A 15,911-nucleotide genomic window follows, 5' to 3' on the forward strand; every position below is an offset into this window, starting at 1 on the left:
TGTCTGGTGACTTTGTTTTTCTGATCATGTTGGCCCAGTATCTGATTCTGCTGCTATCTGTCCTTTTAACTCTGTTTCCAGGGCTTCCTTTCCATTTATTTCTTTACTTTCCTCCTTTCTTCTTCATTTCTTGCCCTACATCCGTAAGTAAACATAGTAACATAGTAGATGACGGCAGAAAAAGACCTGCACGGTCCATCCAGTCTGGGTCCTCCGCAGACTTGACTGTCCAGTGGATCCAGCTTCTGCCTATTTTCTCCATCCATGTGCAGTTCTTCTCCTCTCTTCTTTTTCCCTCATCTCATCTCCTTCCTCTCCCTTCTCTCCCCTCCATCCATGTCCAGCATTTCTTCTCTCTCCCTTCCCTCTCCCCCATCCATGTCCAGAATTTTTCATCTCCCTCCCTCCATCCATGTCCAGCATTTCTTCCCCTCCATTCATGTTCATTTCACTTCTTCTCTCTTCCCTCCCCTCCATCCATGTCCAGCATTTCTTCTCTCTCCCTTCCCCTCCATCCATGTGCATCTCCTTCCTCTGTCTTCCCTCCCCTGCATCCATGTCCAGAATTTCTTCTCTCTCTCCTCCCCATCCATGTGCATCTCCTTCCTATCTTCCTTTCCCTCCATCCATGCCCAACAATTCTCCTCTCTCCCTGCCCTCCCCTCCATCCATCCATGTCCAGCAACTCTCCTATCCCCTCCCCTCCATCCACCTATGTCCAGAAACTCTCCTCTCCCCTGTCCGTCCCTCCATCCACCCATGTACAGCAACTTTCCTCTCCCCTCCATATCCAGCAACTCTCCTCTCCCCTCCCCTCCATCCACCTATGTCCAGCAACTCACCTCTCCCCTCCCCTCCATCCACCCATGTCCAGCAACTCTCCTCTCCCCTGCCCCCTCTATCCATCCATACCCAGCAATTCTCTTCTCTCCCCTGCCCCCCCTCCATCCATCCATACCCAGCAATTCTCTTCTCTCCCCTGCCCCCTCCGTCCATCCATACCCAGCAATTCTCTTCTCTCCCCTGCCCCCTCTGTCCATCCATAACCAGCGATTCTCCTGTCTCCCCTGCCCTCCCCTCCAGCTTCCATCCATGTCCAGCGATTCTCCTTTGCCCCCATCCTCCCCTCCCATTCATATCCACCTACTACTACTACTTAACATTTCTAAAGCGCTACTAGGGTTACGCAGCGCTGTACAATTTAACATGGAAGGACAGTCCCTGCTCAAGGAGCTTACAATCTAAAAGACAAATGTACAGTCAATCTGATAGGCCAGACAGATTGGGGCAGCCTATATGTTCGAAAGGTTAGGTTCCGAAAGCAGCATTGAAGAGGTGAGCTTTAAGCAAGGATTTGAAGATGGGTAGGGAGGGGGCTTGGCATAGGGGTTCAGGAAGATTGTTCCAGGCATAGGGTGAGGCAAGGCAAAATGAGCGGAGCCTGGAGTTGGCAGTGGTGGAGAAGGGTACTGAGAGGAGGGATTTTTCATGTGAGCGGAGGTTACGGGCAGGAACATAGGGGGAGATGAGGGTAGAGAGGTAGTGAGGAGCAGCAGACTGAGTGCATTTGTAAGTAAGGAGGAGAAGCTTGAATTGTATGCGGTATCTGATCGGAAGCAAGTGAAGTGACCTGAGGAGAGGGGTGATATGAGAATAACGGTTTTGGCGGAATATAAGACATGCGGCAGAGTTCTGAACGGATTGAAGGGGGGATAGATGGCTGAGTGGGAGGCCAGTGAGGAGTAAGTTGCAGTAGTCGAGGCGAGAGGTAATGAGAGCATGGACGAGAGTTCGGGTGGTGTGCTCTGTGAGGAAAGGGCGAATTTTGTTGATGTTGAAGAGGAAGAAGCGACAGGTTTTGGCAGTCTGCTGGATATGCGCAGAGAAGGAGAGGGAGGAGTCGAAGATGACTCCAAGGTTGCGGGCAGATGAGACAGGGAGGATGAGGGTGTTATCAACTGAGATAGAGAGTGGAGGAAGGGGAGAAGTGGGTTTACGTGGAAAGACGAGGAGCTCGGTCTTGGAAATGTTCAGCTTCAGGTGGCGGTTGGACATCCAGGCAGCAATGTCGGATAGGCAGGCCGATACCTTGGCCTGGGTCTCTGCGATGATGTCTGGTGTGGAGAGATAGAGCTGGGTGTCATCAGCATAAAGATGATACTGGAAACCATGAGATGAGATCAGTGAGCCTAGGGCAGAGGTGTAGATAGAGAAGAGAAGGGGTCCAAGGACAGATCCTTGGGGAACTCCAACAGATAGCGGGATGGGAGTGGAGGAAGATCCATGAGAGTGTACCCTGAAGGTGCGGTGGGAGAGATAGGAGGAGAACCAGGAGAGGACAGAGCCCTGGAACCCAAATGAGGACAGTGTGGCAAGAAGTAAATCGTGATTGAGTGTCAAAAGCGGCGGAAAGATCGAGGAGGATGAGGATGGAGTAGTGGCCTCTGGATTTGGCCAGGAGCAGGTCATTGCAGACTTTAGAGAGTGCTGTTTCTGTCAAATGGAGAGGGCGAAAACCGGATTGGAGTGGATCGAGGATGGCATGAGAGGAGAGAAAATCAAGGCAGCGGCTGTGAACGGCGCGCTCAAGTATTTTGGAGAGGAAGGGTAGGAGAGAGATGGGGTGATAGTTGGAGGGGCAGGTAGGGTCAAATGATGGTTTTTTTGAGGAGAGGTGTGACTACGGCGTGCTTGAAGGTGTCAGGGACAGTTGCAGTGGAGAGAGAGAGGTTAATGATGTGACAGATGGAGGGGTTGACAGTATGGGCAATGGTGTTAAGTAGGTTGGTGGGGATGGGATCAGAGGAACAGGTGGTGCATTTCGAGGAGGAAAGAAGGCGGGAGGTTTCAACCTCGGTGATCTCAGGAAAGGAGGAGAAGGAGGCCTGGGTTGGTTGGTTGAGGGAGAGGGTTAATGGGTGAAGAGGAGGTGATGGCTTGGTAGTGAACTCAAGGTTGATCTTTTGCACCTTGTTGCGGAAGTAATCAGCCAGTGATTGAGGAGAGAGTGAGGGGGGAGTGGGAGCGGGGGGCACCTTGAGGAGAGAGTTAAGGGTGGCGAAGAGACGACGAGGGTTGGAGCTGAGAAAATTGGTCAATTGGGTGTAATAGTCCTGTTTTGCAAGGAATAGGGAGGAGTGGAAGGAGGATAGCATGAATTTATAGTGAAGGAAGTCTGAATGAGTACGAGATTTCCTCCAGAGGCGTTCAGCAGTTCGTGCGCAGGAGCGAAGGTAACGGATGCAAGGGGTCAGCCAAGGCTGGGGATTAGTACGCTTTGTGGGACGGGAGGTGGATGGTGCGAGGGTGTCCAGAGCAGAGGAGAGAGCGGCATTGTAAGCGGAGACCGCTTTGTCGACAGTCTCGGAGGACATGATGGATGGGAGGAGATTAGAGATACTAGAGGATAAGGTGGGGGGGTCAATGGCCTGGAGATTCCTGGAGGTGGTGGTTAAAGTTGGACGGAGCAGGGGGGGGGGGGTGAAGAAGTGTGAATGTGAGCAGGTGGTGATCGGAGAGAGGAAGAGCTGAAGCTTGGAAATTGGAGGGTGAGCCGGAGGAGGAAAGGACGAGGTCAAGACAATGGCCGTCACGGTGAGTAGGGGTGGTAGAGCACAGCTGAAGGTTGAAGGAGGATGTTAGGGTGAGGAACTTAGAAGCGTGAGGGTCGGATGGGTCATCAGCATGTATGTTAAAGTCTCCGAGAATGAGGGACGGAGATGAGGGTTCAAGAAAAACAGAGAGCCAAGCATCGAAGTCGGTGAGGAAGGAAGAGAAGGATTTATCAGGGGGGCGGTAGATGACTGCCACTCTGAGTGGCAGCGGGTAGAATAGCCGGATGGAGTGGGCTTCAAAGGATGATAAGCAGTGAGACTGCGGTAGGAGGAGGGGTTGGAAACTACAGGAGGGCGAGAGTAGTAACCCAACGCCTCCACCGTGGCCAACTGGGCGGGGAGTGTGTGAGAAGAGATAACCACCATGGCAAAGGGCTGCAACTGAGGCAGAGTCATCCGGGGAGATCCAGGTTTCGGTTAGGGTGAGCAGTTGAAGGGAGTGGGAGATGAAGAGATCGTGGGTGAAGGGCAGTTTGTTGCAGACTGAGTGGGCATTCCACAAGGCGCATGAGAAGGGGAGGGAAGAGGGGGGAGGAGGGGAATAGAGACGAGATTGGAGACGTCCCGGGATCATTCGCGTTGATAGGACGGGGACAGATGAGGGGGACCTGGATTAGAGTTAATGTCTCCCGCGGATAGCAGGAGGAGGAGCAAGAGAGTGCAGAGGAGGGTAGGGGAGGTCGGGCGACGAAGGCGACGAAGACGGGGTGCACTTAGGAGGAATGGCGATGGGTTAATAGCAGGAAGGAAGTGTTGAAGGTTGAGAGCTAGGATGGAGGAGGGAGACAAGAGGGATGGTGAGGTGGTGAGGGATGGGGGTGAAAAGGGTATTGCCGTGGCGGGCCAGGTGGGAGGGCAGCGAGTTCCAGTGGTAGACAGTGGGAGTGGGGGGAAAAGAGATTAGGAAGGGACAGGGCAAGGAAGAGAATGTGGATAGGAGCCGTACGTAGTGACTGAGGTGTAGCAGGTGACTGTGTAGTGACTGAGGTGTTAAGCAGATAGATAGAATGGAGAGCTGGGTTGGATGCTTGGAATTGATGGACTGGTAAGTTAATGGTTGACAAGCTAGTAGCAGGCAGGCAGGTAAGTCAATGGTTGAGAGGCTCGCAGGCAGGCAGGCGAGCAGGTAAGTCAATGGTTGACAAGCTAGCAGCAGGCAGGCAGGTAAGTCAATGGCTGAGAGGCTCGCAAGCAGGCAGGCAGGTTACTCGATGGGTTAGCAGGCAGGCAGGCAGCAGCTTGGACAGACGGACAGGAACAAGCAGGGATGGATGGACAGGAGCAACAGGATACGCTGAGATGGATGGATTGGAACAAGCTGGAACAGGCGGACTGGAACAAGCTGGGGCAGGCAGGAATGGATGGACTGGAACAAGTTGGAACAGACGGGCTGGGATGGAATAAGCTGGAACAGATTGGAACAGGCTGGAACAAGCTGGAACAGCTGGACTGGAGCAAGCTGGAACAGGCTGTCTGGCACAGGCTGGAGCGGAAGGACTGGGACAAGCAGGAACAGGCGTTCTGGAACAAGGTGGAACAGATGGACTGGAACAAGTTGGAGCAGGTGGGCTGGAACAAGCTGGAGTAGACTGGAGCAAATTGGAGCAGAAGACAGCGGTATAGCAGGACTGGAACACACTGGGTCAGACGGACTGGGACAAGCTGGAACAGATGGACTGGAATAGGCTGGAGCAGACGATGATGGAGCAGGACTGGAACAGGCTGGACCGGAACAGGCTGGACAGACGGTCAGGAACAGACTGGAACAGGTTGGAACAGATGGACTGGGGCTAGGTGGAGCAGAAGGTAGTGGAGCACTGGGACCGGAGCAAGCTGGGACAGATGGACAGGGACAAGCAGGAGCGGAGGCAGAAGAGCAGAGCAGCGGACCAGAACAAGCCGGACTGGAGTGGGCTGGAGCCGAGGGATAAGAGCGGACAGGTAGGGCAGCAGGGCAGAGGCATGAACCAGAACTAGTAGGGATCGCCGGGACAAGAGAAGTGGGTCAGAGAGAGGATCCACACGAGGGCCTAGGGATCGGCTGCCACAGGTCATCTGGCTCCCCACTCACTCTCGTCACAGAGATCTACGCAGGGCCCATGGAGTACCTGCCCCAGGTCACCTCGCTCCCCACTCTCCCGTGCCAGAGGATCGATAGGAGGGCCGAGGGAGCAGCCGCCCAGGACCCCTGGCTCACCACGCTCGGAAGGACCAGCACTGCAGGCAGGGAGATGATTTGCAGCACTCCCAAGTGCCGACGAGCCGCTGCCCGCTACCCGCTGCTCCACTCAAATCTCCCGACTCACGCTGCACCGGCCACCAGGCAGCGGAACGAGGGAGGGACGGCAGCCACGTGGACGCTCGGTCCCGCGACGCCCTGCCTCCCGACGATCGCGTTGCTCTTGCTAATCCGATCTGATCCTCCTATCCCGCACCGCCAGCCTCCCGCCTCTGCGCCCAACCAGGCCAGCGATCGAAGCGAGGCAGCAGGCACAGAAACCAGGCTCCGATCCCACCACAGCACAGCACCCCAGCGATCTGCTCCCCTCCGTTCGCCACCACCACATCCGCCGCGTCGTCGGCCGTAGCCCGGCCGCTGACCCTGCCAGGACCAAGCCGAGCCTCGGGCCGCGTGGGTCGCGCAGTGCAGTGCAGGAAAGTGTAGGGCAAGCTAGGCCGCACACGCATGCACCTCCGGTTGGACCACTGCTCTCCTGTTCACCGTCCACGCTAGGTATGTAGCTACCAATTGGAGCTAATTGGAGCTGTTAAACGGAGCCTTATAGTGGAGGACTCCGATTGTCTGGAGGAGCTCTTCTCAGCACATCCGTTCAGTCGGCCCTCTTCTCCCCCCAACATCCCCCTTTTTCTTCCTGCTACTGTGCCACCCTGCAGGGTTTAAATCTCTTTTATTACCTCCGTCGAAGCGGCCGCGTCATTGAAAGCCCTGCCTGTCTCTAGCCTTCCTTTCGTGAGCTTTTGCAAGCCAGTGCGAACCAGCTCCAGCACACCACTGTACACAGCCCACATACCAGTTATCTTTCAAGAATTGCCCAAAAGGTGTACACATAAGCATACAGTGGCAAAAACAAGGTTTACTACAACTGAAGCTAAAATGCTTAGAAATACCACCCCATAATCTAAAGAAAAACATCTAAAGTGCAAGCACAGAGAAAGATGTTTTAAAGAGGCACCAATAATGGGAATGCAAAGTTCCAAACCGGAAGAGTAGCTGTGGACATTTATCATTTCCACCCATAATCGAAATTAGGACGTCCAAATCAGTAGAGCAGCTGGGGACATTTATGAATTTTGCCCATAATTGAAATTAGGAAGTCCAACTTAGGGACGTCTATCCTGCTTTTACTTCGATGTCTTTGGAGAAGTATTTAAACGTCCTTCTCAGTATTTTTCAAAATTTGGATACCATTGTCAGAATGGCACCAAAACAGGCACCCACTCGCAAGGTAATTTCACTGTGTCCTCAGCACTCCTTCTATAGTTCTCTGTTTATCCACCTGCCTGTGTAGCTGTCTTGCACATCAGTCTCTACAGTACACTGCACTCCTCAACTCCAGCCCTGTACCATGTACAATGACATCTGTGGGTTGCCTGCCAATGCCATTCCTCACCATGTTTCCTGGGTCTTCACATGTGGGACTATGTATATGAATGCTGCAAAACAAAACTGGGTTATTTTGACCAACACTTCCTCCCCTTTTGCTATGCAGGTGATGACACCAGTCAGATGCAGAAGCTGATCTTAGTGGCCACCTGCCCTACCACATTGAAGGGCAGATAGAACAGCAAACTAGTGCGCCTCGAGGTGTGCCTGCACAGGGAACCAGGCACACAGACAAAGGTAACAGGGCACGGAACAACTCTCAACTTTCTCTCCAAACAACTATTCCTCCACTCTCCAAAATTGCTAATGGGTCTAAAGACAACTTACCTCTTACCCTTTTATATCAGGTCTAACTTTGGACGTCCATGTTTCTGTCAAGGCGAAAGCATTTCGCTATCTGTTATACGCTGGAGATGTCCATCTCATAACGCCGTCCAAAACATGCCTCTAACACGCCCCCTGCGGGGACGTCCATAGATGAATGTCCTTAAGTTCGGGACGTCTTTTTGGCTCTGTTTTGATTATTGGATTTGGACGTATTTCTTTAAAAAGGGCATCCATATGCCCTTTATGTCGCTTTTTGGATGTCCTTCTGTTTTGAAAATAAACCTGATAGTGGAATTAGAAAATGTACAGAGAAGGGCGATGAAAAAGATAACGGGGATGTGAGGAGTGGCCTAGTGGTTAGGGTGGTGGACTTTGGTCCTGAGGAACTGAGTTCAATTCCCAGCACAGGCAGCTCCTTGTGACTCTGGGCAAGTCACTTAACCCTCCATTGCCTGCCGCATTGAGCCTGCCATGAGTGGGAAAGCACAGGGTACAAATGTAACAAAAATACTACTTCCCTATGAGCAAAGGCTGAAATGGCTAGGGCTCTTCAGCTTGGAGAAAAGACAGCTGAGGGGAGATATGATAGAGGTCTATAAAATAATGAGTGGAGTGTGTAGACATGAATTGCTTGTTTACTCTTTCCAAAAACACTAGAACTAAGGGGAATACAATGAAGCTACAAAATAGTAAATTTAGAACAAATCATACAAAAATTTTCTTCACCCAATGTGTAATTAAACTCTGGAATTTGTTGCAAGAGAATGTTGTAAAGGTGCTTAGCTTAGCAGGGTTTAAAAATTTTTTGGATGGCTTCTGAAAGGAAAAGTCCATAGACCATTATTAAAATGGATTTGGGGAAAATCCACAGCTTATTTCTAGGTAAGCAGCATAAAAGGTATTGTACTTTTTGGGATCTTGCCAGGTATGTGTAACCTGGATTGGCCACTGTTGGAAACAGGATGCTGGGCTTGATGGACCTTCGTCTGTCCCTGTATAGTAGTAGTTATGTACTTAGCCTATTTAGTTATGTTTCAACAAATGAGAGATCTGCATGAAAGCAAATATTTATTATTTTGACTTGGAAAAAACACTTGTCCCTGAAACATGCTCAAAACAGAATAACCCATTTGTATATCTAAAATGTAGACTTCTACAAAAGAAATGAAGTGAACATTTGATTCTATGTACCCCAAAGAAAGGAGAGTTTAATTTTGCTTCCATTTAATTTCAGTATTTTCCATCTTTATACCAGGCTTCTCAATGGCAGATTACAAAGTTAAGTTGAACCTGTAGAACTGTAAATAAAAACCACTAGGCTGTGCTCAATTTAACAACAAACCCATAAGGAAACCAGATATCCTGAGAATTGGCCATGTATTACTGTATTGTATAGAACAATGTAGAAAAATGAGCAGAAAGTACAGAGTTTATTACTGCTGTTTTAGACAGTGATTTTCAATTTTATTTCATGATATCTATCTACATATGGGAGGATTTCAAATAAGTAAAAAAAGCTGTTAAATTAAAAAAAATACACATATGCAGTCTTAAGTGTTTGCTAGTACTTTTTATAATATAGAAATATCTTTATCATCCATTCATCCTAAGCAACAATACAGGCATATAACGTAGCACTGAAATCCACAATACAGCATTGTAAACAACAAAGCAGGTTCTCTGGAGCACTAGCAAATACATTTTGAATACAATCCTCCTGCCTTCACAGACCCCTCGATAACTCCCCAACCCCACCTCCCCCCTCTTAATCTCAACAGAGAGAATGCAAAACCTAGAAGGTTTAATAAAAGCTCGCAAGTTTGCTATTGTTTTCAATAGTAATAGCAATTATTTTGCTCTGATCAATATGGTGGCAAACTCCGCCTATTACACTCAGCCCAAATAATAGGCGAGATAGGCTCCTGCCACATCCCATCATTAAACTTCCTGGATGCTAATCGGCGCAGAGAACTTTATGTGCGTTCCTCTCTATTTACAGCCAATGAAGAAATGCGATTTCTCCTTTTGTTCCCGCCCCTAGTGACGTTTACCATGCGCCAAGTGATATCTATTTGTTTTGTTTCCGCCCATCAGTTACGTAACCTGTGCGCCACTATAGTCGCATGAGCTGGAAACATAGCAGACCCTGGAGTATCACTAAACAAAGCGTGTCCTGTGTTGGCTTACCGCCGTTTTCAGTGAGTGTTTCTGCTCATCCTTTTCCCTGCACTCACTGTGTCCGGAGGATTCGCGTTCCCGCTTTTGCATTTAGCCACTCGTGCGGCCTGGTGTTATTCCGGCAGACAGCTGTGGCCCAGTGTCTGCTGACGCTCGGCGGGGGACCGACGCCTTGCGCTCACTTTTCTTCCGTTTCCCGAATTGTGCTCTGGCTGATTTGAGCGAGAGACGCCCGAAAGTGCGCAGCGAGCCTTTCGGTGTAATATTTGCAAAGTGCACGTGGAAACCTTGCAAGCTGTCCTTTTTCTCTTGCAGTCAGTGTGCTGTAGTATATAAGGATGACATGCGTGCCTGGCATGCTTTGTTCCCTTTATGTCTTCCTGAAAGCCAAATACCTTTGGGGGCAGAGGTTCTGGGAAAGCGATTCCTTCGGCGAGTTAGTCCGTCAGAGCCCCAGTGGAGTAGTGCATAGGGCCATTCCTTTCAAAGTAGTAATAGTGAGCGACAGAGGGAAGGCAAGAGATTTTGTGTTGAACGTAAATTCTTTTTTGGGAATGCCTTGTTTTATAGTCTTAAAATGAATTCTTGGGCAATCAAATGTTGGCCTGTAATAAACTGTTATCGCATGAAGTAGGTTTTTAAGAGCCAATTTTGGCAGCAGAAAGCTCCATAAGTACAGCCAGATTTCCCCTAATTCTGTAAAACCTGTGCACACAATTGGACGCGTAGTGCCTCTTTTACTAAAATATGCTAGCGATTCCCGAAAAGGCAAATGTGTCGCAGCCCATTCATTTTGGGCTGAGAAGAGGCCCTTAGTGTACAAAGTTGCACACACAAATTATAGAATAGTAGCAGTTTTGTGTGTAATGTAATTGTTAAATTAGCTACTAATTGATTTTAACAATCATTAATTGGTGCTAATGGGCACTTTTTTGTAGTTACTTGTGTAATTGCCCTCAGTCCATATTCTACAAATTGAGCTTGCACAATTCATAGCTTACAACTGCAAAGGAGTGTGGACCTGGGAGAGACATAAGTGGATGCCTAGCTCTAATGTGCGCAGACTATAGAATACTATTAATTATGTGTCTGACAGCAATTAGGTGCAAGTATTTACACCAGCCATTGAGCTAGTGTAAGTGCTAGTGCATAAAGTTACAGAATACTAGCGCAAGTCCACAGTTATATGCCTAACGGCAGTTATGGACACAGAATCTGCCGATGTAGAGTGGAGGAGTGGCCTAGTGGTTAGGGTGGTGGACTTTGGTCCTGAGGAACTGAGTTTGATTCCCACTTCAGGCACAGGCAGCTCCTTGTGACTCTGGGCAAGTCACTTAACCCTCCATTGCCCCATGTAAGCTGCATTGAGCCTGCCATGAGTGGGAAAAGCGCGGGGTACAAATGTAACAAAAAAAATTGCCAATATAGAATTTGTGCTTATTGTGCAACATCCTGGCGCCAATTTGTAGGTGACTTGTAGAGAATTAACACCATTATGTAAAGAGTTGCATCCTGCAGTGTAGCTGCTTCTCGTGGTGTTAAGATAGTGTTGTAGGGAATAATAAAGAAAAACAAGTTGGGAGTTTTATAAAAGTTTGCAGCTTGTCTATCTTTCATAAGGCATCTTCAAAAAAAAACAATCTAATGGGGAGAGCAAATCTCATTCACTTTCTGGTGTTAAGTGTGAAGTAATGGCTAGGCAGCATTCAAGGTGTGGGCTGTAAACTGATTTATATTTCTGGAAGTTCAGTGATAAAAATATTTTGTGCCTTTGATCTACTTAAAATGTAATTTTTTGTTGAAATTATAGTTTATTATGTGCTAATATAGTTGCTCAGTAGTAACCTGTAAAGAAAATGTCAAACAGCAGTAATTTTGGAAATAAAGAATGAAACAAAATGCATCACATTTACATAGTAACATAGTAACAAAGTAAATGACGGCAGATAAAGACCTGTAAGGTCCATCCAGTCTGCCCAACAAGATAAACTCAATTTACATGGTATGTGATACTTTAGATGTATACCCAAGTTTAATTTGTCACAGTGTCATTTCAAGATTGATCATAAAAGGAATTGAGACATACAGGGCAGTGTTTCTCAATTTTCTTCTGTATTTTAGCACAGAATCTGCCGATGTAGAACCTGTTCTAAAATACAGGGAAATGGATGTTTATGCACCATAAATATCCATTAAAAAAATGTATAGTATAAACACGTTTAGAAAGCTGGCAGATAACTGGTTATGTTTCTAAGATTGCAAAGATAACCAGTTATGTTCTGTGTTTTTATTTACCTCTTCTTATAGACCTCTTTCTGACTCCGTCACATGGGGGACTAAAGGTACTTAGTTCATATATCAGGTTCTGTATAGTTTCTCTAACCTCCATTGTCACCCAATCATAAGGGGGTCTGTTCTGGGGTGGCATTAGGAGCCGTAATTGAAAACTAATTCCCATAACTACTGCTTTCTGTCCAAAACTGAGTGTCACTTGTATGTGATCTACCTTAGGCTAAATGTTAGGTAAAGAGAAGATAGAATCAATAAAAATAGAGACAGAGATAGGTTTAGATAGATAGGTACATTTTATTTCTTACCCAAACACAGGTCTTCAAGTTGATACAAATACAGACATCAGATTCTGGTTTCAGCCGCACAGGGCTTCGCCGTCTGACAGAAGCTTTGGAGAGGACTCTCAAACTGAGCCAAAATCTCTCCTCTTTTATACCCTATCTTCTCCATAGAAGTGAATGGTGAGATACCTTGCTCCTAATCTTTCTCACTTTCTGAGATCATACTTTCCCATGCGATCTGCTATCTGATGTACCCAACTCCTTCCGTTCTCAGCTACTGCTAATTATCAACATGTTTTGGGAAGCGTTGAGATAACAGTTTCACATCTTCCGGCTGCAATACTTTTCATACCTTTCTCATGAACTCTGTATTACCTCTGTATCATTGTATACCAAAACTAATAAGCTCCATTTTATTCATCTGATCTTTCATTACAGGTGCTATATTTGATTTAAAAATTGTACCAATTTGTGTCAGAAGTCATTATTCAGACCTGCTTTTTGCAGATTCTCAAATATTAAATCATTTACTTGTTGTTTGGCCTAGTCAGTACTTTTTCAGTTGTTTTTAGGCTGCATAGCTTTGGCCATCACTATTCCAGTGGTAGCCTTAAAGCTAGGCCATATATTAACATCTGGCACTTAACCAAGTTACCTTTGCGATCTTAGAAACATAACCAGTTATGTTCCTGACGCCGTCGCAGTGACCTGTTAACCTTGCTGGTTTGGAATTTGGGAGGCTAAGAACCACTGAGAGATTAAAGGAGAACCTCCCTGATCCCTCCAGTGGAGTGCTGCTCAATAGCAGCTGGTCACTAAATCCTAAATGTGCTTGAGAGCAGATGTAACTCCCAATGTCCATCTTTTAGGATGTAGATGTTTAGTTCCCTTCTGAAATGGGGACTAAACGTTTATAATGTTGCCATGCCCTTATTCTTTTTAAAACCTGCCCAATCTTGCCCTTTGCATATTCTTAGGTCTAATACATGTATATCCAGGTTTTTTAAATGGGGACTTAGACGTTTATGCAAGATAAACCTTTAAATGCCGGTTTATGCATGTATTAAATTCAAATAGGACTTGTAGAATGAGGACTATAGTGTTGAGTAAACAAACAAAATTATGCTGCATAATTTTTAAGTTTCTGTGATTTTTAGTACGGGAGCATTTCTATAAGTAGATGCTAACATTTATACGTAAATATTTAGAATATACATTACAGTTCGCGTTGAATAAATGATATTCCAACTTTCAAATTATGTTGCAGATTTATAAATATTTTCTTATTAGATTAAGGGGCTCTTTTACTAAAGTACGTAAGTTTTGGCTTTAATGCTTTTTCACACAGGATTTTAACATGCAGCAAGTCCAGAAATAATGATGCATCAAGAAGGGTGTTCCTGGTATTTTTTAAATTGCAGGTTGTATGTTAATATTCAAATTAACTTACATTACTTGCTCCTGGTTAACGTGGAACCACTTAAGATTAGATTCAGTAAATGACGGCCAAATTTTGGTTCCAAAAATAAATCTTTGCCGAACGCTGTTCTGTAAATGTCACTGAGTTGCATGCCATTTATAGAAAAGCACTTAGAGCCGATTTCTGCACCAAACTTTGGGCACGATGATTTACACCAACTGAAACCTGGTGTAAATCCTAGCGCATAAGTTAGGCTTGTATCTCAGTATTCAGTAATACTGTGCACATCTTTATTGAATGCCCATGGCCATGCCCCCTTTTGAGTTGTGCACTAAAAGATTTGTGCATGGATCTTTATAGAATAGTCCCTAGCAAGATGCGTGTGCAAATCCTAATTAACTAGTTATTTTCTTACTTCAAGGATCATCGTGTACTGCAGGCAGGCTTTATCTGTTTACAATCGAAAAATTTTGAAGTTGCCAAAAAATTGGCTTTGAAAATTTGTTTTTGACTGTAAATCAATGGATTAAAGCCCGCTTGTGGTACATGATGCTCTTTACAGTAGGAAAATAATGTTTGAGTGTTTGTTTTGTAAGCTTTTATTCAATCACTTGTTGAGTAACACTTAGACCTCTCTGAGGTGCATATAGACCTTGCACTAAGCAAGTTAGGCTAGCAAGTAAAGCTGTTATTGGGAAGGAGTGCCGTGGCTGTAAGTTTTAATCTTATTTTTTCTAATTCATCTGCTGAAATCTTTTGTTTGGCTACAGATGTTTCTGATATGAAAAGCAGTTTGAATTGTTCTTTTCATTTGTATAGACTTGTATACTACTTGATGTATCAACAAAGGTTTACATACATTTATGAAGTGAAGCAACATGTTTTGTGCCAAGATTTTCAATATAGGTTTTTGAAGTATTTTGATGTTTGGGGTTTGGTCGTCTTTAATAAGGAAGATTCCCCTTGAAAATAGGATACTAGAGCTCATCATGACAGGCTTTTCTGTTCTGAATTTTATTTTATTGTTACATTACATTTGAAATGGAAAAATTATTTTCTTTTTGGCAATTTCTTATATTTTAGTCATTCAACCTAAGCAGTACCTGCCTAGAATGTGTGTGTGTGTGTGTGGGGGGGGGGAGTGGGTTTATTTACTAGTGGTTGGAGCGCGATAAGATTGTTATCCCATATTATCTGCTGCAAAACCCATTTTGTTCTTTTGGACCCTAGAGCAGATAACATGAGATAGGTGTTATTGAGTGGTAAGCATGAGTGAATGAGCCCCTATGGGCTAGATTCTATATATGGCGCCTGAAAAATCTTCCTAAATGTATTCTATAAGCAGCACCTACACTTAGGCACAGTATATACGCTTAATTCATATCCCAGTGCCTAGAACTACACGCATCCATTTACACCAAGGGAAACGTGGCATAAATACCGGCGCATACATTTAGGTGCAGAGAGGCATATTCTATAACTGTGCACATAAATTTTGGAAGGCCCACAAAATGCCCAGTTTCTCACCTATACCATGCCCTTTTTTGTCTCTGCACATTAGAATTTAGGCGCTGTGTGTTACAGAATATACTTAGCGAATTATACGAGTAAATTCTGATTGCCAATTATTACTCGTTATTGCTTGTTAAATGTTTAAAATGCTGATTAGCTTGTTAAACCAATTAAGTTATGTGTGTTGTTATAGAATATGCTTGGATTTTGGCACGGAATGCTAGGCATGATATATAGAATCCGGCGGTATATGCTTTCAATTACAGTGGGTTTTCTTCAGACCTTCCCCTTTTTGAATCTTAAACCGTAATCCAGTTTTAACCCAATTACAGGTTTCTGTTTGAATCTCTTTCTAGTATACTTTAATAAAATTATGTTGCAGCATACTTCTTGTAAGTTTCTATAATGCTCATATGGGGAGCAATTCTATAACATAGTCAATAACATTAACATGCTCATTATGTACATAGGTGTGTAGAAAGACATTTACGTATGTTGTCTATGCACATACATGCGTAGCTACCCAAATGCTATTCTATAAATACCTGCCTAACTTACGTAATTACTAGGGGTATACACGTGGACAGAGATCAAGCTTACAAGTGTAACTCGTAGAATACTGTGAGTTACTTGGGTATCTACAGCACTTAGGTACTTAGGGC

The 15,911-nt window shown here is 45.7% G+C and overlaps 1 protein-coding gene across 9 annotated transcripts in view; it reads left to right on the top strand.

Moving 5' to 3' along the window:
- Positions 1-9,680: 9,680 nt before the first annotated feature.
- PHF14 (PHD finger protein 14) overlaps positions 9,681-15,911 on the top strand; it is a 599,885-nt gene continuing 593,654 nt past the window's right edge. For all 9 annotated transcript variants that reach the window (XR_003941940.1, XR_003941941.1, XM_030201081.1 and 6 more), the window contains exon 1: positions 9,681-9,764. Coding sequence is in view for 7 of the 9 variants with exons in the window: in XM_030201081.1 (XP_030056941.1) it covers position 9,764 (1 nt within the window). In the remaining 2 variants the exon portion in view is untranslated. The remainder of the gene's footprint in view (positions 9,765-15,911) is intronic.

Source organism: Microcaecilia unicolor, chromosome 1, assembly GCF_901765095.1.
Source record: "Microcaecilia unicolor chromosome 1, aMicUni1.1, whole genome shotgun sequence".
Classification (NCBI taxonomy): domain Eukaryota; kingdom Metazoa; phylum Chordata; class Amphibia; order Gymnophiona; family Siphonopidae; genus Microcaecilia; species Microcaecilia unicolor.